Source organism: Condylura cristata, unplaced genomic scaffold (assembly GCF_000260355.1).
Source record: "Condylura cristata isolate star-nosed mole 26May11 unplaced genomic scaffold, ConCri1.0 scaffold00034, whole genome shotgun sequence".
NCBI lineage: Eukaryota > Metazoa > Chordata > Mammalia > Eulipotyphla > Talpidae > Condylura > Condylura cristata.
Genome location: NW_004567135.1, coordinates 6,715,600 through 6,738,437, shown reverse-complemented (window position 1 = coordinate 6,738,437; position 22,838 = coordinate 6,715,600). Strand labels below are relative to the sequence as shown.

Below are 22,838 nucleotides of genomic sequence, written 5' to 3'. Positions count from 1 at the left end.
GGGAGGGCCGGTAATCCCTTTTTAAAATGCCCTTTCGCGTGGCATCTCATTAGTTTATGATGCATTTTCAACACGAGTGTTTCCTTGGGCCAAACTGTCATTTCTAAACCTAGGATTAAGTAATTGTATAAAGATTTTTTAACCATTATTTTTATCGGTTTTAAGATGGGTTAACAGTAGTAATAAAAGTGTATGGTATTGGTGCTACATTGGGGACAGAATGTCAGCTTTAACTCACCAGAGCTTGCTTACTGGCTGGGAGATGGAAAATAGGTGATAACAATACTGTGATAAATGTTAGGAGAAAAGAGGGGAGACAGGCACTGAGTGTGCAGCCAGAGCAGACCAGGACAGTAGAGTTAGGGAGGTTTGCCTGGAAGAGTAACTTTTACAAAGAGGCCACATGCAGAGACCAGTAGTGGTGTTTCTGGCTGAGAAAAATAACATATTTGAAGACCTGATTGTGAGAATCAAGGTAGGCACACCTGACAGAAATTCAGTATGAGTAATAGGAACAATTGTGAGTGGAGATAATTGTGAGTGTGGAAATGCTGAGCCCTTTTGACCTCAAGATACCATAGTTCAGCTTTCTCTTCAGGTAACAAAGCTAAAGATCCTCCTCATTCATCATATGAGAGTGCTGTCTTGTGGTGCATTTGTTGATTTTTTTGTATTTGCTATCATATGAGCGTCTTAGCTGACAGAGAGGAGGTAGGTGCCTTAAACTGAGGGAAACATGCATGTTAAGTAACCTCAGATATATCTGCAAGATGTTGTGAAGTACTGAGGGAGGCAGGACCTGGAGCAATTGGGAACATAATGTTTGGGGTGAAGCTTGAAAGAAAAAGAGTAGCAGTTTGATAGGTGAACAAGTTGGGGGTATGTGGGTATGCCTGCAGGGGGGTGCAATTTGGATGAAAAGAAATTAGGTCTTGCATTCATACCTTTGAGTGATCCACAGTAAATAACAGTTTCTTCATCCTTCAATGTATACATCTCTAAAAGATGTAATGAATCAAAGAATTAATGAAATAAAAAGCTGTTAGTTTAATGTCATATTCCTTGCTTTGTAAGTTTTCTTAAAAGTTTATTCACCATGCCTTTACTCTCTATGTCAGCAAGATCACAACCTGGCGTGATTTCTCAGCTCCCCACACTTATTCCCAGTCACACTAAAAACACTGTGTCTGTGGTTATTTTACACTTTTTCAGAGTGACTAAGTTTCAATCTAGATGTAAAGCATGAATTTCTGCTTTTTGATCTTAAAAAAAGAGTATGAAGGTTTAAGCTTCACATTTTATAAATCAGTGAAACTCTTTTTAAAAAAGTTTAATACATATAGCCTTGTCCAGGAACCCTCAGTTCATGGAGGGTAGCCAGGCAGTGACCAGAAACCAGCCCCTTCTTAGAAAAATCATAAAGGCTGCTGTACATCCCTGGATAGAAAGAATCAGAGGAGAGGGAGAGATCTTACCAGTGCTGTGAAGCCCCACACCGAGCGCCAGTTTTGATGATCTCATTTTGGAATGGTGTTGGGTTCTGAGAGCCGGGTCTTTGGGTTACCTTAGAGAAGAGTTTCACCAGAGCACCCCTTCCTGCACCACACAAGTTTCCCTACAAGGCAAAGATGTATTTCCAAAAGGGCAGGTTTATTATACAAAAAGGAAACAAAAGAAAAAAGATGCTTGCACAGATGAAAGTGGGCAGAGAAAGCTGCATCTGAAAGGGACAGGTTTGTTAAAAAGCAGTGCCTGCTTTGTTTTGAGGGGGGTGCATTTGGGTTGTTTCCATATCTTACCAATTGCAAATAGTGCCACAGTAAACATAGGGGTGCAGGTATGGACCTGGGGAAAATAATTATACTAAATTAAACAAAATTAACAGGCAAATATAAATCAGAGAGACACAGGAGAATGGGGGAGGGGCCAAAGCAGGAGGAAAGAGCACCAGGGACTATGGTGATGGTGCACGGTAGGTGAACTGGTGATGGGAATTATGCAGGAACTACACCTGAAAGGCAAAAGCAAGCACTGGGCAAAAAGGAATATGTAAAATATATATTAAATTGAATTAAAGAAATCCAAAGTTAAGGTGCATTAAAAATTTTTAAATATAAAAGAGATAACTTATAAAATAAATATATATATAAAAGAGATGCCTGCATAGACACAGGCAGGCAGGAGAGCTGCCCTCTTTAAAAAGTTTTTTTTTTTAATAATAGTTTATTTTTACATCATTTTGTGCATTTTTCCATCTCAGTTGCAATTCCCTGTGGGCTTCCCATCACCAAATCACCCGTGTGTCATCACCATAGTCCAGTGCATTTCCCTCCCCCCACTGTTTTTGATCCCATTCCCCACTCCACCTCCATAAAATGTCTCTGGTGTACAGCTGTTCATTATTATTATTATTATTTTCTCACCTGGTCTGTTATACTCCTGCTATGAGTGAAACCATCCGGTATTTTTCCTTTACTTTCTGGCTTATCTCACTAAGCATGATCCCTTCCAGCTCCATCCATGTTGCTGCAAAAGTCATGAGTTAATCATTTTTGGTTGCTGAGTAATATTCCATTGTGTATATGTACCACATTTTTTTAATCCAGTCATCCACTTTTGGGCATTTGGGCTGTTTCCATGTCTTTCCAATTGTAAACAAAAAAGCAATAAACATGGGGGTGCAGGTGTCTTTTGGGTAGATACCTAGGAGTGGGATTGCTGGGTCATATGGAAGCTCCATGTTTAGCAGTTTGAGGAACCTCCTTTAAAAAGGAGGTTTTAACGGTGGTAAATTAAAAAGGTTTTAATGGTGGTAAAAGACAACATAAAATTTACCAGTATAACATTACACAATTCAGTAGTGTTAATTACAATGTAATACAGCCAGTCTACAGAACTTTTTACTTTATTTGAAAATCTTCAATTTTTATATGCCAAGTTGATAAAGAATACCCTGTAAGAACAATCATTGCGAAGATTTATTTTTTTAATAGTTATGGAATTTAGCCCATGGGGATTACAACTGAGATGGAAAGAAGCACAGAATGATATAAAAAATATTATTTAAAAAAAATATGGAATTTGTTTATGTGCGTGGTATATGTATACATGATTGTTTTAACTTTTTAATTTAATCATTTGTGATAAAAATAAAGAATTTTTTTTTTAAGATTTTTTTTTTTTTTTTATTTAGGGCATGCAAGAATGGGTGTAGGCTAGAAGTGTGGGCGGGTACAAGGATTAACCAGAGTCAGAGTAGGGAGTAGAACAGTGGATCTCTTGAAATACACTGCTGACAGAGCAACAGGCGAGACTGGAGAGATCTGTTGCATCATGTGGATCACCTCCCTGGATGGGGATTGAACTCTTGCTGCAGTGGCTGCCAAAAGTTCATAGTGCTGAGTCTTTAACCCTTTGCGCCACCAAAAAAGAATTTTCTTTAACAATTTGCTAAATCTGTACAGCTCAACAGTTTAATCTGGTTGCTTATTTTTCAACTTAAATACAAGGCCAAGATCAAAATCTCTGAAGGTATAGACCTAAAAGAACCAAAGAACAGCTAAAATTCTAAATAGCATTAATAAAGCAAATGTTATTTTTCTTTTAAAGATTTATTTTTATTGTGTAGAACGGGGTACGTGTAGGACCATAGGTATAAGGGTGAGAAGATTCACCAGAGAGAGAGCGGGGAGCAGATCAGGTGGATCCACTGAAATACACCAGCTGAGAGGAGCAGCTGGTGACAGAAGAGGTCTGCTGCCATGTGGTGAGTCAGCTCCCTGAAGGGGGTTGAACTCAGCTTATAGTAGTGATAGCACTAAGACTTAACCACTATGCTAACAGGGAGGCTCTAAAGCAAATGTTATGAGCTATTGAACTATACCAAAACACGGTAAGTTTAAACATTTTATTCTTAATCTGAGGTGTTACCACTAAAATTGATAACAGATGTTTATTCTGAAGATACTGGTAATATTTTTTAAAACAAATGTATGGAATACATGGAAAATAAAGTGAATTGGAACTGGTGGGCAGTTATTAACAATTTTTTAAAGACAAGTTTATTATTTTAATATTATCATTATTATTATTATTAAAGCTTAATATTTTAATATAAGTTAGTTTTAAAATCATGTCCTGTTAGGGTTTCAGTTGTCATATGGCTGTAAATTTATGACCCAAATAATTTCAAATGATCAGAGATACTCATGTGTCAATACTTTTAATACTGTGTACATCAGGGGCCCTCCCTCATGGCGCAGGGAGTTAAGGTGCAGCATTGTGAAGCTATCAGCAACCATTGCAATATGAGTTCATTCCCCAGCTAGGGAGCTGACCCACAGGGTGCAACAGACCTCTCCTGTCTCCTCCACTGCTCGGCAGTGTATTTCAGCACATCAGCCTGTTCTGCTCCCCACTCTGTCTGGTGAATCCTCTAACAACCCCGCACCCTGACACCTCTGGCTTACACCCCAGAAGTAGGATTGCTGGAATATACAGTAATTCTATTTTTAGTTTTCTGAGTAACCACCATACAACAACCACAGTGATTGTAAACATTTTATCAACAGTATACAAAAGTCCTATATCTCCATACCTTCATCATTTATTTTTTTTAATATTAGCCACTTCAAAGGGTATTTTCCTCCATTTTTGACTTGTATTTCCCTAATGACTACTACTTATAAAAATTTCTCCTGTTTGTTGGCAAGCCCTTTTTTGTCTTTGTACATAACCATGAAAACTTCTAATCCTACCCAAATCTACCAGCTTTTCTCTGCAGCCCTCCCATCTGACATAGTCTATACCTCATACCCTTTTTATTACTCAGCTTTAGTATTAGTGATATGATTCATAATATAATTTTATAATATACTTTATAATTATAATTATATGTACCTGCAGTTTATTATCTAGATCTTTATAGCTTCCTTAGGTACAGTTTTATTTCATCCTTCCTGTCTTCCTCCCTTCCCTTTATTCATTTGGTTTCCTTTCTTTCCTTCAGCTTTATTCAGTAAATTCTCTATAAAAATATTTTCTATGTAAAGTTAAAACTTTCTGAGATTCAAAAAGGGGATGTTTGTGTCCATAAACAGGAAGACTCCTATTTCTCGAGTGAGATACTATTTGTAAATTTAATCATGGGGCCTCCCTGGCAGCACAAGGGGTTAAGTCTCAGCACTAGGAAGTTATAGGCAGCCCCTGCAGCATGTGGACCCATAGAAAGACAGGAGGGGTCTGCTGAGCCACGTGGGTCAGCTCCCCAGCTGAGGATCAAACTACTGCTGCAATGGCCATAGCATGTTGCATTTGTGCCAGTAGGGAGGCCCTTTTTCTTTTCTTTGCTATCTTTGTACAATAGCTACAATTCTCTTCCATGGAGGCAACCAGATTACCAAGTTTTATACAACTATGCAGTATATTACACATATTCGTAAGCACTTTTTATTTACCATTTTTAGTATCATAATTAGATTGCTGACATCTAGAAAAGAATTGTGGGAACATATTGAGACTGGAAAACATGGATGCTTCCTCATTATTGAGCCTGGATAACATATTGAGACTGGTTACTGGATAACACAGCATAGAAAAGCTTTATCTGTTCCCCTGAAAAAGGCATGCATGTTCTTAAAAGAAATATGTTAGGCCCTCCCTGGTGGCACAGCGGGTTAAAGCACAGCACTGAGAAGCTAAAGCCACTTCTGCATGAGTTCGATTCCCGCCTGCCCAGGAGGAGATCCACATGGCATGGCAGACCTCTCCTGACCTGCCCACTGCTCCCCTCAGCAGTGTACTTCGTAGATCTGCCTGTTCTGCTCCCCATTCTGTCCCTGGTGAATCCTCTCACCCTCCACATCTCTGGCCTGTACCCCAGTTCTGTATGAACAAGTAAATATAAATCTTTAAAAAAAAAAAAATATGTTAAAGATTTCTTGAAGGTGAAGTTGGAAAGCAACTTTTAACTGATGTTTTTTCCCGTTACAGTTGATTATGGAAGATTCCCACAAGAGTAACACTTCAGAGACGGCATCTCAGCCAGGTTCAGCAGTTCAGGGAGCTCATATTCCTCATATTGCTCAACAGGTAAGGCAGGGACCAGCTTAACGATTAAGGAAGTCAGAACATTTTATATGCACCTTAATTTGTTACTTAAGCTCTCTAGGTACTAATGGTTAACAAAATAATCCAGCCTCCACCACAAAAATGTATGGCAAGAAGTAGAGCTGATTTAAATATTCCATGTATATTTTCCTTTAAAAGAACATTTAGTTTTCATATGTATATACTCTGCAGTAACCAGTAGATTTCATTTTGTGTGGTGAATTCTTTCTTTTTTCAGACTAATTTTATTTCTACATAAGAAATACTAAAAATTATTTGACTTTTTGAGCTAATTTGAAATAGAACTAGTTTTAGGAGGCGGGCCTCCCTGGTGGTACAGGGGTTAAAGTCTCAGAGCGATCAAGCTATCGCCAGCCACTATGACAGGAGTTCGATCCCTGGCCAAGGAGCCGACCCACATGACAGCAGACCTCTCCTTGCCGCTGCTCCCTTCAGCAGTGTGTTTTAGTAGATCCACCTGTTCTACTCCCCTTTCTGTCTCTGAGGAATCTTCTCAACCCCTGCACTTCTGGTTTATCCCCCAGTTCTTATATGCATAAATAAATAAAAATAAGTCTTTAAAACAAATAATAATAGTTTTAGGAGGTAAACCATCTTCATTTCAGTAGATGGAAGTATTTTTCCTGAACTGAAAAGAGTAATATTCATCAGAGAATTTAAATTGGTATGTGTGCAAAAAAATAAATTTCTTTAATTTCATGAGCATACCCACTTAAGAAAAATAGCTGAGATTATTCGTTGCCAGTGATAAGATTTGAACTTGAGGTGATTTTGGAAAAACAATGATGGAGTTTTTTGGTTACTGTTAATAGAGTTCTGTACAGAAGTATTTTAATTCACTTGACTTTTATAGTTCAGTTATTTCGGTCATAAGTTTTCTCAAAAGCATTACTTATAGTGAGGAGAGTAAGGACATTTCTAGATGATACTTTTATAGTGACAAAAAAAAAGTCATTGACACTATACCTACGTTGTTTTGGTTGATTTACTAGACTTTAATTTCTGCAAGGGAACAGTATCTAATACAGTAATTCAGTCAGTCATTCAGTATAAGCTGAGGATCTAGTGGTGAACAAGTCTTAGCATTAATGAAATTTATTTTGTAATCGTAGAGAAACAAGCAATAAAACAGATATGAGATGTTAATATGTGCAGTAGAGATTAATAAAGCAGTGTAGGAGGGATAAGGAATTGTTGACAGGGAAAGGGAATCTGGCTTTTGTATAAGGTAGTCAGGGAAGGCCTGTGTGAAGAAGTATCTCTTCAGTTTATATGGATCAAGCGTTGTAAAGCTCTGAGACTGATATGTATGTCCTTAATTAAGGAATAAGGCCAGGGAAGTGGGTGAATGAGGGGAAAGTGGTAGAAAATGAAGTAGAGAGTTTGGGGATAGGAGGAAAGAGTGCCAGATAATATTAGTAGGTCTTTTGTAGGATTTTTTAGCTTTTGATATGGGTGACATGGGGAACTTTTGGAGTGTTTTGAGTAAAAACATTATCTGATTGATATTTTAATAGGATCACCCTGGCTGTTTGTGGAGTAGAAGCAGGAAGACCAGTTAGAAGGCTATGGTAATGTGCATGAGAGGTGATAGTGGCTTGGACCACAATGGTAGCAGTTGTGGTGGGGAGATAAGCTTAGATTAGTGATATGTTTTGGTTGTAAAGCCAGAATACAGTGTTTGCTTTTGGAGTGGATGTGGGGTTTCAGAGAAAGAAATGAGTCAAGATGGATTCTATAGTTTGGGGCTTGAATAATTGTAAGAATGGAGTTGGCACTTGTTGACATGTACAACACTGAAATGTTTCTCTTCTTTCGGGGGGGAATGTTAGTAATCAGGAGTTTGACTTTTAAGCATGTTATATTTGTGCTATTATCTGTATTAGTTTTCTATACAGCAAAAAAAATGCTCACACATTTGTACTCTCACAATTTCTGTAGGGTCATGCGTTTCTTAGCTGGATTTTCTGCTTCATTATCAGCAAGCTACAATCAGAATATTGGCCAGGGCTGGATTCTTCTAAGGAGGTTAGGATGGAGAAGAATCTATTCCAAGCTCACTCAGGTTGTTGACAGAACTCTTTTTGTTGCAGCTATAGGGCTGAGAGATTCAGGTTTTTGTTTACTGTCAACCTGAGGCCACCCTGAGCTCTTAGAGGTTGCCTACAATTTGCTGCCACAGGGTCCTCTCCATAAGCAGTTACCAGTGTGACTGTCTGCTTCATAAGTGCAACAAGAGAATGAGAGCTAATTGCTAGAAGATAGTTTTACATAATACAACAATCACAGGATCCATATCCTTTCACATTTGCTTTTCTATTGTTGGTTAGCAGCAAGTCACAGGTCCCTCCCACACTCAAGAAGAAATAAGCCTAAAGTTGACAATGGAGCAAAAAACCCTTTGGAAAACCAGCTACCACCCTTCAGTGGAAGATAATACTAGAACATTGCAGCTGCTAATGCACTGAAGGTAATCATAAAAACAGAAGTCAAACCCAGCATGATTCTAGAATAGATCTAATACCCTCTCTCTCACATACACTAATAGCCTAGTAGAAGAGGTATGCCCATTCTTAGGTATATTTTCTCAGTCTGTACTCTCTTCTACATGATGTCCATCATTCAGGCAAAAATTATGGAACATGTTAAAAAAAAAAAAGGCAAGAAAAACTAACCCACAGTCAAAAGTCAAAATAATAGAACTAGACCCAGAATGATCCAGTTGTTGGAAATATAAGTGAATTTAAAATAACAATGAAAAATATATTTAAGATTAGAGTGGAAAACTGTTATGAACAGATGGTAAATTTCAGTAGAAGGGTGAAAGTGGTATGAATCAATGGGAATGCTAGAAATAAAAGCAGTAGTGAAATAATAAAGTATCTTTGGGGACTTATTGGACTTGACACAGCGAAGGAAACAATCAGTGAGTCTGAAGATAGACCAATGAACGTGATCCAAATTGAAAACAAAAAGATAACCCTGTCTATGTTCCTAATCTTAAAGAGAAGCATTCATTCTTTTATCACTAAAACTAATGTTAGCTGTAGGTTTTTATTAGATATCCTTTGTGAGTTTAGGGAAATTCTGTGTATTACTAATTTTGTTTTTTCATAGAATGATGTTAGATTTGTAAAATTCCTTTTCTGCAGCAGTTGGTATTATAAAATTTTTCCTCTTTGAAGTGTTGATGTGATGGATTGAATTGATGGACTTTCAAATGTTGAACCAGTTTTGCATACCTGAAATAAGTAGCTTGTGGTCACGGTGTTATATTCTCTCCCTATGTTGTTTGATTCTGTTTGCTGATAATTTTTTGAGGATTTTGCGTATGAATTCATGGGAGATACTAGTCTGTGGTTTTCTTTTCTGTAATGTCTTTCACTTCATAAAACAAGTTGGAAAGTGGCCCTCCCTGGTGGCGCAGCGGGTTAAAGCACAGCACTGAGAAGCTAAAGCCACTTCCGCATGAGTTCGATCCCCGCCTGCCCAGGAGGAGACCACATGGCGCGGCAGACCTCTCCTGACCCGCCCGCTGCTCCCCTAAAGTGTACTTCGTCGTTCTGCCTGTTCTGCTCCTCACTCTGTCTCTGGTGAAGCCTCTCGCCGCCCCTGCACCTCTAGCCTGTACCCCAGTTCTGTATGCACAGATAAATAAATCTTAAAAAAAAAAAAAGTTGGAAAGTATTCCATTCTTTTTTCTGGAAGAGACTGCATAAAATCACTGTTGGTATTCCTTTGAATGTCTGCTAAAACTGTCCTGTGAAACTTAAACCTGGAAATTTCTTATGGGAAGACGATCCAGCCTATCTGTCTCACCTGGTTGAGACCAGTAATTGATGATTTTTGAGAAACTGATATATTGCTTTTAAGTTGTCAAATTTATATAGTTGTTATGAACAACTTATCTATTTAATGACCACAAACTCCAAAATGATAATCCTGTATTTCGTGTGTGTGTCTCTCTCAATATACACACATACACACAAACAGTTTTGTCAGTCTTGCCAGGATTTTATAGAGTTTATCATTTTTCCCTCCAGCTAGCTGTGTGTCTCATTGGTTTTTCTTCGTTTTCCTGTTTTTGACTTACCGATTTCTGCTGTTTGAATTTACTTTGTTCATCTTCTAGTTTCTTGAGGGAGGAAAATCAGAATAGTGATTTTAGATCTTTCTTCATTGTTTGTGAAAATACTGTTTTAGATGCTTCCCACAAATTATGCTATGCTGTACTTTCGTTTTCATCGAATTCTAAGTCATTTTAAACTTTTGAGACTTTCTCTTTGACTAGTTGGTTAATTAGAAGTGGGTTGTTCATATTGCATGTATTTGAGATGTTTCTGTTGTCTTTCTGTCACTGATTTCTAGTTTGATGCCTTTATGTTCAGAAAATATACTATGTACAGTTGTAGGTATTTTCATTTTATTAAGGTTTTTTACTCTTTAGGATATGTTATCTTGGTGAATGCTTCACAGCTTCTTGAAAGGATAATTTTTCATTTTGAAAGAAGAGTTATGTACAATTCAGGGTTTTTCTTTTCTTAATTCATTTATTTGGCTGAGTGACTCTTAAGACAGTATGAGAAAATGTGTATATGAGGAAGGTATTTCTTCAGTGGGATGTGAGATAAATATGATTCATAAATATGCTGTAATTTTCACCAAAATTAGACATTTTAAAGTAATTTAGATATATCATAGTAATTCTGGAGTTGGCCAAAAATGTTAAATTACAGTCCATATTTACATAAATATGATTAAACTAGAAAGAGCTCACCATTTTTAAATTAACCAATAGAAGTGAAAGAAACTAACACAAGAAGCCTCATTTTAACAATGCATGCTAAGAATTAAATGTTTCCTAAAATATACAGTGAATGTTCTAATCTACTATTAAAGTTAATGGTAACAAATTGATAACCATTATGTGTTAAGCTAGAATTGTTACTAAGAAAGTCTAGATGTTTGAAACCAAAGGTATCTTGCATATGTGTGAATTTTTCCAAAGGAAATTGAGTATACATAGTAGCATTTTCTGTGAATCAAAGAGACTTTTGTGACAATAGAACTAAGAACAGTTGTTCCTTTAAAATATCTAATATATTGTATCTCATACAATGTATTCAGAGGAGCCAGTAAATTTCTGCCTTTTGGGTTCAGACTCCAAATTTGCAGATTTCATTAAAAAATACTGAGTTTGGGCCCTCCCTGGTGGCGCAGCAGGTTAAAGCACAGCACTGAGAATCTAAAGCCACTTCCGCATGAGTTCGATTCCCGCCTGCCCCGGAGGTGACCACATGGCGTGGCAGACCTCTCCTGACCCCCCCGCTGCTCCCCTCAGCAGTGTACTTCGTTGATCTGCCTGTTCTGCTCCCCACTCTGTCTCTGGTGAATCCTCTCGCCGCCCCTGAGCCTCTGGCCTGTACCCCAGTTCTGTATGCACAAATAAATAAATCTTTAAAAAAAAAAAAAAATACTGAGTTTGTCATGCCTTTTGCAGGAACATAATTAGTGAAATAAGCCAGAAAGAAAAATAAAAATGCTGGATGGTCTCACTCATAGCAGGAGCATAAAGGACCAGGGAGAAAAAATAATAATAATGAACTATATACCAGAGATATTTTACAGGGATGGAGTAGGGAATGAGATCAAAAATGGGGGTGGGGGGGTTGCACTGGACTATGGTGATGGCACACAGGTGATGGGAAGCCCATGGGGATTATAGCTGGGATGGAAAAAGGTACAAAATGATGTAAAAGTAAACTATTGTTTAAAAAAAAATACTGAGTTTGTATCTGAGAATTTTCATAATTGAGTGAATTTTTCTGATAATTTAATTTTGAATACTTATTTTACTTAGGATGTAATTTGTGTGATTCTTTGAGAGCATTTTTTTTTTTAAGATTCATTTATTTATACATACAGAACTGGGGTACATGCCAGAGGTGTGGGGGTTGAGAGGATTCACCAGAAACAGTGAGGAGCAGAACAAGCAGGCGGACTGAAATAACACTGTTGACAGGAGCAGTGGAGGAAAGAGGAGAGGTCTGCCACGCCCTGTGGGTCATCTCCCTGGCCGGGGATCAAACTCCTGCTGCAGTGGCTGCAATAGCTTCACAGTGCTGCGCTTTAACCTACTGTACCACCAGGCACAATGAGATCTTATTAAGTAATAGAACGTATAAGGTTTTGGTTACAAAACTTAATAAATCAGGATCTGATTTGCAATATAGCTTTGTTCTCATAGAATCTAATAAATTTTAAAAATTTTAGTAAGATATATGGTACTTTGTATGACTGGTTATTTTGTATTCTTATGGTCCATTAATTTTGAAAAATTGTGAGATTTCTTTGTGACCACGTATGAGAATTTACTCTTTCCAGAAAGAATTTACTATTGCCAGAAGCCCTAGGGAACCACTTTTGGTGTTTTGAGGTTCTTTTTATCATTGTACACACCAAGTGTTACTAGTTTGGGCTATAAGTTTATCAGAGAGCTCATGATGTCTTCTTCAGCCCTTCTCCATATCTAAGCAACTTTCTGTAATTTTACCTGATGAGTGACCCTCAAGCCCCAGCTTTATTGGAGGGGGAGGGGTCCACCATCTTTATCTCTAGAAAATCCTGACCTCTTTTGCCTTTTTCTCCTTCAATAAGATAGGTCAGACAAACCACTAAACTTGCTGTAAACCAGCACAACATAGTCACAACAAAGTTGCACAAGTGTCTCTAGAAAGGCAGTCATTTGTCAGAGTCATAAGGGCTTTTCTTGTGTGTACTGATAGTATCTTTGGCTTTGCCACAAAACAGACACAGCATGATATACTCCTGAAATTCATCCATGACACTGAATGTGTTCTCAGGCCTCGCTACTACATGATGACAATTCCTACACAGATGACTATGGGTAACTATTGCTTCTCTTATTCTCTCAAAACATTTGTTTGTGATCCACATAACAAAAATTCTGCTTACCGCAGATTGCAAGAGTCAGCAAGAAAGATCTGTTCCTCACACTGATGGTATCATCACATAGTGCCCACACATCTGGACATTGATAGGGAAGATACTTTAGCACTTCCTGCAAATCCTCCCCCAGGTTGATATTTTAAGAGCAGGTTGATATTTCTGCACATGGTGTTAGGGAGTGAGCCAACTTCATTCTCTTAAATACAGCCTTCCAGTTTCTCAAAGAGGCCTTCCTTTCTACTTTGTATGGCCATAGTTGCTTTGTAGTAGATACAGGTGTTAATTTACTTCTGGGCTTTTGGTCCTGTGTCATTGACCCATACATCCATTTTTATGCCGCTATGAGAATTGTTTTAATAAGGTAAATTGGCACCTGCATTTCACTCCTTTCTCAAGGCTTTTTTTGCTATTAGTGGCCTTTTATGGTCCCATATACATTTTAATAATTTATGTTCAGTTTCTTTAAGAAAATATTGGCATTTTGATGGTGGGTGCATTAAGTTCATGTATAATTTTAGACAAGATAGTCATTTTGATTTAGATGGATTCTCCCCATCCATGAGCAAGAGATCTCTTTATGGCACCAAGGTACTTAACGACATCTTGTTGTTCTTGTTGTATAGGTCTTTCAACTCCTTAGTTGTGTTAATGCTGAGGTATCTGAATCCATTAAGTGTTATATTAACTGTTGGTTAATAATAGATCACCTTTATTATGTTGAAGTAGTTTCCATGTATCTGTATCTTCTTTAGAGTTGTCATAAACAAGTACTGAACCTTCTCAAATTCTCTCTACATCTATTGCTGTGTTACACAATTTTAATCTTTACTTTTGTTAGCATGGCTGTTACATTGATTGCCTCATATAAATTACACCATCCTTACATTCCTGGGGTAAATGCAACTAAGATCATAATGTCTAATGCTTGTGATTTATTGAACTTGATGTGCTAGTGTTTCACTGAAATTTTTTATATCATTGATCAGGGTCATTGGTCTGTAATTTTCTTGTGCTGTCTTTATCTGTTTTTAATTTTAGGATGTTGACATTGTAAAATGTATTAGTAGTAATTCCTTATTTTTATAAACAATTTGAGCAACTTGGGTATTAGTTCTTTTTAAAAGGTGTGTTAAAATTCAGTTATAAAGACATCTGAAGTTGAGAGATGGTAAAGCTCCTTGATTGACTCCAGAAGTGATAAAATAACCTTTAAAAAGCATCGGGCTCTGCCACCACACAGGACCAACCACTCACATGTTCACTATTATACTAGGTTTTCAAAAACACCGATGGAAATTTTTAACATATTCAGAGAAAGAGAAAAATAGGTTGAACATTATAGTCGGCATCACCCAGTTTCAATTAACTCATATTTCATTCAGAACTTCTTATCCCCACCTTCCCTTGGCTCCCCAACCAGTTATGTTATACCGAAGTGAACCCAGATAACCTCTTTAGGACTCCTTCAAACAATGAGACCGCAGTATTACTACACAAAAACCAAAATTATTTCCCATATCACTAAATAGCCATTCAGTAAACTTTTTTTTTTTTCCTGACTGTTATTCACAGTGTGTGTGGACACAGACACATATTTTTAAGCAGTTAGTTGAACCAGGATGTAAAGCAGAGGCATATTTGTAGGCACCGTCTTTTTACCTCCCTTTTGCTTTTAACCTTATAATTCATTTCATCTCTTTCTACAACTGTTAAAAAATACTATTTTTACAAAACAGGAAATTGATGTCCTGAGAGGTTAAGTAATTTCATAGTAATAGAGAACTAGTAGGTGCCTTTACCTGAAATATCAGCCCAAACCTGTTAAAATTGGGGGGCACACTCCTTTTCCTCCTTTGAGACAGATTTCAGGATTTAGATTAGCAAGTTGGAAGAGTGGAGAATGGAAGGTCCCAGCCTATAGAAGCCCAAGTAATGAGCATTTCATAAGGTTAGAACAGTGACAAGGGAGAATGACTATTAGCTAAACAAAATCTGATGCCTTTTTCCATTTTCACCTGCCAGCCCCTCAGTCTTCACAAAAGCACAAGGATTGCCAGAAATCCTAGAGGAATTATTGCTCTTATCCTTTTAGAAATGTAAAGTATTCCCACTACAAGCTTTCCTTTATTTTGAGCAGTTGGTATCAGTTGGGGTTTGAAAATAAGGGGTTTTGATGGTTAACTTAAAATATCTAACAATGCTTCTTGTAAGAAGTGGAACGTGAGGTGGCCTTTGAAGTATGGTAATTGGCTTTACTTGGTTTAGCATTTTACTGTAGTGTTTTCAATGAAATTTTATTGATTTCCAAGGAAATAAATTATAATTTCATGATTTAGTGACTTATTTTATATACTTGGTTTTGCTTTAAAGGTCTGTCCAGACTTGATTTCTTTTACTTTTTGACTCTTGATTCTTGATTGGGTGCCAATCAGATCTCTTCAGAATAATTTGTTCTAAAGAGCCTCCATGTTTTTGTACAATTTCCCTTAACATACCTTCCAATCTTCACCTTCAGAGAATTGTTTTATCTTTCAAGCCCCAACTGAAATAGCACCATTTCTTTGCTTCCACAGTATAAGACTTCCCTACTGTTCATCTGTTGTAGCTTCCTAGTCTGTTTGTTTTAATCAGATGTAATTTCACTCTCTGGCTTATACAAGATTAAGTAATGTTTGCTTTTAAGATGTGGTTAAATAAGCCCTGAAATGTGTCTTCCAGGCTTAGAACTTAGCTCCCGTATTTGGACACTGAGTACTTTCATAACTGAAGTTTCATATGTGCTGAGATGCAGCGCAGAGGATCTGCACCAGCAACAACTGTACCTCTTCCCGAAGAGCAAGTGCAGGTGCATGGGTCATCCAGGCAGCTCAGTCTTCTGTGATTCAGCCACTACAACAAGCATACAGTGCAGAAATCCATACTGAATTTTTGGACACATTTAAGTTGTTGTACTTATCCTAGAAAAAAGAAAGTAAAGTTGTCTTTGAAACTATAAAACAAGTGACGCAAATACAGTTTTACAGAATCTCAGTTTCATGTAAATACTGTCCAGTGAAAATAGCATAATACATTTTGGGGGAAATTACTGCTCAGAACTTAAGGAAATAAAATACTTGCTTAAGAGAAAGCCTTTTTGTTCAGTGATACCCGTCATGAAAAAAAAAAAATGAGTTCTGAACTGAGGGTCAAGGATGTAAGCATCTTAGCAAAGTAAGAAAGTACCTGCTTATGCTTTATAGCACTCAAAAACATTCCTTCATAGTAAAGCTCTTACTTATATCTGTGTGTCTTTGTGTTAATGGTAGGAAGGAAAGAGTCATCTGAGTTTTTTTTCTTCCTGCGCTTTCTTCCCATTTTATCTTCTGATTCCCAGGAGTCTCAGAATGCCATTGGCCAGTTTTCAGTTTTGAAGCAGCTATCCTTGAAGAAACACTGAATAATCTTTACCTGGTGAATATACAATGTCTAGCAGTGTTGTTACCCTAGAATGCATCTTTAAGTGAAAAGTGATTGCTGTGTGGGTTTCTTAGGTTTTATAAGAAAGCTTTATGCTTGCTTGTTGGTGCTGTCATTAAGAAGAAATACTTGGTCTTAGCTGTCTAAGTAATCTCAGTTTTAATTATTTTCTTAATGTGAGTTTAATAGAGGCTTTGGAGTAAATGTAGAGATAGTGAAAACAGTTGAAGGTTTACAATAAAAATGGAATATACATGCTTGAGGAAACATAATCATAAGTTTTTTTAAGTTATTATTAGTTGTGTATTAATTATAAAATTCTGACCTTTTCCATTAAAAGGTATAGATTTAATGTAAGGTGTAAATGAATAGATGTACATTAACACTAGTTTTTTGAAGGCAATTACAGAAATTTAAAATCTAAGTCTAATAAATAGTTTAGGGGAAGGATTTTTGTAGATAGTAACAAAAATCAGGTGTCACAATGTAACTTTGGACAAATGTGGGAAATATAATACATTTTTTTAATTGAAAATAACATGTTTTCTCTTTTGTAAGATGTTATAATAAAACTTGCATATGGTTATTGTGTTGACACAATTTTAAGAAGCTTAATATAAACATTTAATGTACTTGCCATATGCCATGCACTGCTTTAAATATATTAACTTGCTTAATTGTGAAGTGAGATAAAATTCTATAGGTTTTTAAGTTGTGTATGTCTATACCTACCCTTGCTAGTAACCTCCACCTTGCTGTATCTAACAGAATATCTCAGTCCTTGTTTTACTCCCCCCATTAACAACAGTTGACATGCTGATCATACTTTCTCCTCAGTACACTGTCTTTACTACTTTTTCTGGGACCCCTCTTTTGAAATTCCTACTACCTGTTACCTCCTTCTCAGACTCATTTGCTTATCCTCTCCTTGACCTTTTAATGTAAGAGTATTCCTGGGTTTTAACCTTTGGCTTCTTTTCTGTATTTACTCAACAGTGAGTTCATTCAACCTCACAACTTTAAGAAGTATCGAAAGAGATAGGACTCTCAAATTTATACCTCTTACTGTAATATTCAGCAGTGCCCTCAATATCATTATCTAATAATTAACTGTTGGGTATCTAGTAGTATTTCAAATTTAGTTTGTCCCAAGTCCAAATTGGATAGTATTCATGAATCTTTTTTTTTTTTTTAGATTTATTTATTTATTCATATATTGCTGAGGTACAGGCCAGAGATGCGAAGGGTGAGAGGCTTCACCAGAGACAGAGTGGGGAGCAGAACAGGCAGATCAGTGAAGCACACTGCTGAGGGGAGCAGCGGGTAGGTCAGGAGAGGTCTGACGCGCCATGTGGTCACCTCCAGGGCAGGCGGGGATCGAACTCATGCGGAAGTGACTTAAGGTTCTTAGTGCTGTGCTTTAACCCACTGCGCCACCAGGGAGGGCCTCATGAATCTTTTTAAGTGAATGATGTACACCAGTACAGAAATAATAGAAACCAGACACTAGTCTTTACACCACTAGTGTTTTACTTAAGAACTAGACTTTCTTCTTAGTGCTTAGTCTATAATATAGTTTGGGCTCCTCAAATAAATTTTCTCATTTTCTTTTTGTTTCCTTCTTTTATACCTTACCTTTAATGACAAATGACTTTGGGCAGTAGGATATTATCTCTGAGTAATAAGTTATTTTCCCACCTTCATTGTTCATCTTATTAAATCTGGTTCTGTTTTTTAGGTATCATCTTTATCAGAAAGTGAGGAATCTCAGGACTCATCTGACAGTATAGGCTCCTCGCAGAAAACCCACGGGATCCTAGCACGGCGCCCATCCTACAGGTGAGTATTCCCTTGTATGTGTAATATTGACAAACAAGTGCAAATGGTGCTGTGCAAAGCTAGCTGTATAAAGGAACATGTTATTTATATAGGAAATACAGTGTTAAGAGATTCAAGCCAGATTATGAAGGACCCATTTTGCTATGCTGAAGCAGAATTTAGAGTTACCTTTTACACAAAATGCTCTTATTTCTACATTTACTTTTAGGTAATTAACTTTAATAGCAATATAAAGAAAGACTGTAGATTTTTAAGACTTGAACTACTTTATGGTTGCCTTCCCAGCTTCCTAACTCTGGGCTTTTGTTTTATTCCTTGTGTGTCTGTTTGCCCATTTGCCTCAAGTACATTGTTTTTATATTTTGCATAATTCCTGCATATACTTTAGGCCTCCTCTCCTCATAGAAACCTTCTCTGACTACCTTCTCTTCAAACTCCAAGAGCAGATTATATCTTTTTTCTTTTTTTTTTTTAAAGATTTTACTTATTTATGTATACAATACTGGGGTACAGGCCAGAGGTGCAGGGGCAGTGAAAGGATTCACCAGAAACTGAGTGAGGAGCAGATCAACACTGCTGAGAGGAGCGGTGGGCAAGACAGGAGAGGTCTGCTGCGCCATGTGGGTTACCTCCAGGGCCACAGATAGAACTCGCACTGAAGCAGCCAGCTTCGTAATGCTCCAGCCCTCTGCACCACAAAGGGAGGGCCTCTGTGGTGTCCCTTTACTGACCTCTGTTATAGCATTTATCCTGCTAGAATTCCACCTTATGGATATATAGCCCACCTATCACTACTTCTTTTGTTCCCAGGGCCTAATAAAGTGACAATACAGAAGTAGGCGCTCAATAATTACTTGGGCTTTTTTTTTTTTTTTTGTAAAGATTTATTTATGTATGTATACAAGAACTGGGGTACAGGCGAGAGGCATGCAGGGGTAAGGGGGGAAGAGGATTCACTAGAGACAGAGCAGAGAGCAGAACAGACAGGTAGAGTGAAGTACACTGCTGAGGGGAGCAGCAGGCGGGTCAGATCAGAGAGGTCTGCCACACCATGTGGGTCACCTCCCAGGCTGGGAATTGAACTTGCATTACAGTGGCTGCAGGCAGCTTCATAGCATCATTTTTTAACCTGATGTGCCACCAGGGAGGGCCCAATTACTTGTTTTAATGAATGAGAGCAGAGAGTAGTACAAATAATTGATAAGAAGCTGTTCAAATAATTTAGGTGATTTCATATCTGGAGTGAGAAGCACCTCTGTGGTAAAATTGACCAAAATCAGTAGCAAGAGGGTAGGAAAGGGAGACAGAAAAGCATTTCAAAATGCTATCTTTGAAACATGAACAATATATATAGTAATTCTATACTAGTATAGAGTATAGTAAGTAGGAAAAACTTCATTAAAAATGCGATTTGGATAACTACCCATCATATAAATTTTGTGAGATAGGGGGCAGGGAGTGGTTTTACAAGGCAGAAAGATTTCTTAAGTTGAGAGAACTAATCAAAGGTAGATTATATATGAAAGAGGTTTACCTATTCTAGGAATTGGGAATTTATGGTGCTGGAAAAAAAAGGAGCATTAGCAATTAAAAGTAAACAGGACCCAGATTATATAGGACCTTAACATGTTAAGAAATTTGGACTCTATTAAATGAACAGTTAATGAGTTTGGGGGCGGGTAGGGGGAGATGAGTAATAAACCCTACTAGGATGAGTTCATGACTGGGCCCTCCCTGGTGGTGCAGTGGGTTAAAACGCAGCACTGCAAACCTGGCTGCTGCCACTTTGTGCAAGTTCGATCCCCACCTAGGAGATGATCCACATGGCCCAGCAGACCTCTTCTGTCTCGCCTGCTGCTCCCCTCAGCAGTGTGTTTCTCTCTCCACTCTGTTTTGCTCTCCACTCTGACCTGGTGAATCCCCTCACCACCCTTGCGCCTCTGGACTGTACCCTAGTTCTGTAAGCATGGATGAATAAATCTTTAAAAAAAAATTGAGCTCATAACCTAAAATTATAAAAAATTGAAAGAAATCTTAACTAGTAAGCACGTAAAGTAATCAGAATTCAACCCCTAGAGAACTTAGGTAATAAAATTGCCCGAAGCTATAAGTTTAAGTTATTAGGTCAAATAATACTAAAATAGAGACTGGGGTGGGACTTAAAATGTAATTAGAAGCTTTGAAAATGCAAACTGTAATTCCAAAATTTTATTGAGGTGTTTTATGTTATATAGAACATTAGATGTAGCTGAATAAAGAATTAGGGAACTGGAAGATACAGTTCTTACCTAGAATGGTGCACATAAAGATTAAGAGACACCAGGCCCTCCCTGGTGGTGCAGCGGGTTAAAGCACAGCACTGAGAATCTAAAGCCGCTTCCACATGAGTTCGATTCCCGCCTGCCCCGGAGGTGACCACATGGCGCAGCAGACCTCTCCTGACCCGCCAGTTGCTCCCCTCAGCAGTGTACTTCGTCGATCTGCCTGTTCTGTTCCCCACTCTGTCTCTGGTGAAGCCTCTCACCACCCCTGAGCCTCTGGCCTGTACCCCAGTTCTGTATGCCAAATAAATAAACCTTTTAAAAAAAAAAAAAAGATTAAGAGACACCAAATAAAATAAGGTCAAAATATAACATGCATCTAATAATACTTCCAAAAGAAAAAATGGGAAAGAATGCACTCAACTTCTTTTTTCTGTAGCAAAGAAAATGTTATCCCTAAAATATTCTAAGGCATAGACTTCTCAACTTTAGAAGTAAAGATCCCAAACAAGGTAAATTACTATAAACCTAGATGTATCTTTTGAAGTAAAATTGCTGAGCTCAAAGTTCTTAAAAGTTTCCAAAGAGACAAGACAAATTACCTTAAAAGAGTGACCATTACTGACAATAGAAAATAATGGGCTAAAATCCTTAAATGCCAGAAGAAAGTGACACTTAGCCTGGAATTCTGTACCCAGTTAAACAATCACCCAAAAATGATAGTAAAATAGAAGTAATTTCAATTTAAGAAACTGCAAACGGAGCAGCAGTCAAGACCACAGTCTAAGCTCAACTATGGCAGGAATTACCAGTTCTGGGGGGGGACGGTCTTGGAAAAAAGACCCTGAGCCAAGTTTTGAAAATTGTTGTATTATGAACAGTCAAAAATTTAAATTGGTCAGCCCACCTGATCATCTTTTTTCTACCAACTTTCTTAAGGCCTCAGTTTTATGAATCTTTTAAAAGCAGTAATCTTCTGAGTCCTAAATTGAGACCCCGCGTAAACTCAGTTATTATAGAATTGGCAGTCAACATTGCTTGCACATTGAAGTCCAACCACGATCTCTTTTTCCAGTGAAACTTGCTGGTAATGGTAGGAAGCTGGAGGTTGGGATTTGGCTTTTGCATACAGGTACACTGATGGTAAAGGACTGCCTCATGAGTTGGTGTAATCAACTATAAAATGTTTGAGAAGAATTCTCTCCACTGTATGTGTCAGACTGATAAAGCCCAGCACTTTAAGCAGTATCCATGCCCAACAACATGGGTGATAAAGTCCTCTCCCATAAGGATTATGGTCTTCAGATAAATGCAGTGTCATTGTGTCTTCTCTCACCTTGCAGAAATGATTTCCTCAGGATTCCAGAGTATCTATAACACTGATGAGCCTGACACCTTGCAGTTCATTCTATAAGGGCAACTAATCTGAGTCCTAATGTATTGCATTTAAAACAACAACACATCAATGTGCTACAACTGTTTTTGCCACATTGAAACACCTGAATTATGACATACTTAGATGCCCTGAGATTCTGTACCATGTGTTGAAAATACACAATTAAACGCCTACTAGCAGGCATTGTCAAATATTAAGTGACTACCTACTATGTACCAGGTCTTTGTTTGGACATTGTTTCTTTTATAGTAGATTTTTTTGACAAATATTTATGCCCATTTTTAAACAGTATATTTGAAAAATTCTTAGATTTCAGCTAGTATCTCGAGATTGCTGTCACTTTATTGAACTAGACTGAATTTTTACTTAGGTCTGAATTAGTATCTTTGATTTTTTTTAAAAACTAAAATGAAACTTTCAAGTAATTATGTAAAAATGCTTTTGTAATTTTCGTTTGGATATATGGCTATTATTGAATAAACTTAGGGTTATCATATTTAATTAAGCATGTGACAGTTATTTGTCATACAAATAATAAGGGGAAAAAAGAAAACAGTAAAGGGTACACTTCAGGAAGAATATGAAGCCAAACAGGAAGAATGTGAATGTAAGTAAGAATGGTGAACAAAGACATTCATGATGATGGATGTTATATTTGGTACATTAAAAAGAAATGGAAAAAACGCAAAGATGGGTCAAACACTTCACGACATACACTTTAGCAACATCTTTAAAGACAGAGCACCCAACGCCACAATAGTGAAGGCAAAGATAAATAGATGGGACTA

General features: G+C 37.4%; 1 protein-coding gene across 2 annotated transcripts in view; it reads left to right on the top strand.

The window, feature by feature from the left end:
- ATF1 (activating transcription factor 1) overlaps positions 1–22,838 on the top strand; it is a 38,503-nt gene that overhangs the window by 1,653 nt on the left and 14,012 nt on the right. Inside the window, exons 2-3 of one of the 2 annotated variants that reach the window (XM_004692752.2) lie at positions 5,992–6,090; positions 18,293–18,393. In XM_004692752.2, coding sequence (XP_004692809.1) covers positions 5,998–6,090; positions 18,293–18,393 — 194 coding nt within the window. In that variant the 5' untranslated portion in view covers positions 5,992–5,997. The remainder of the gene's footprint in view (positions 1–5,991; positions 6,091–18,292; positions 18,394–22,838) is intronic. The other variant, XM_012732639.1, reaches the window with a different exon arrangement.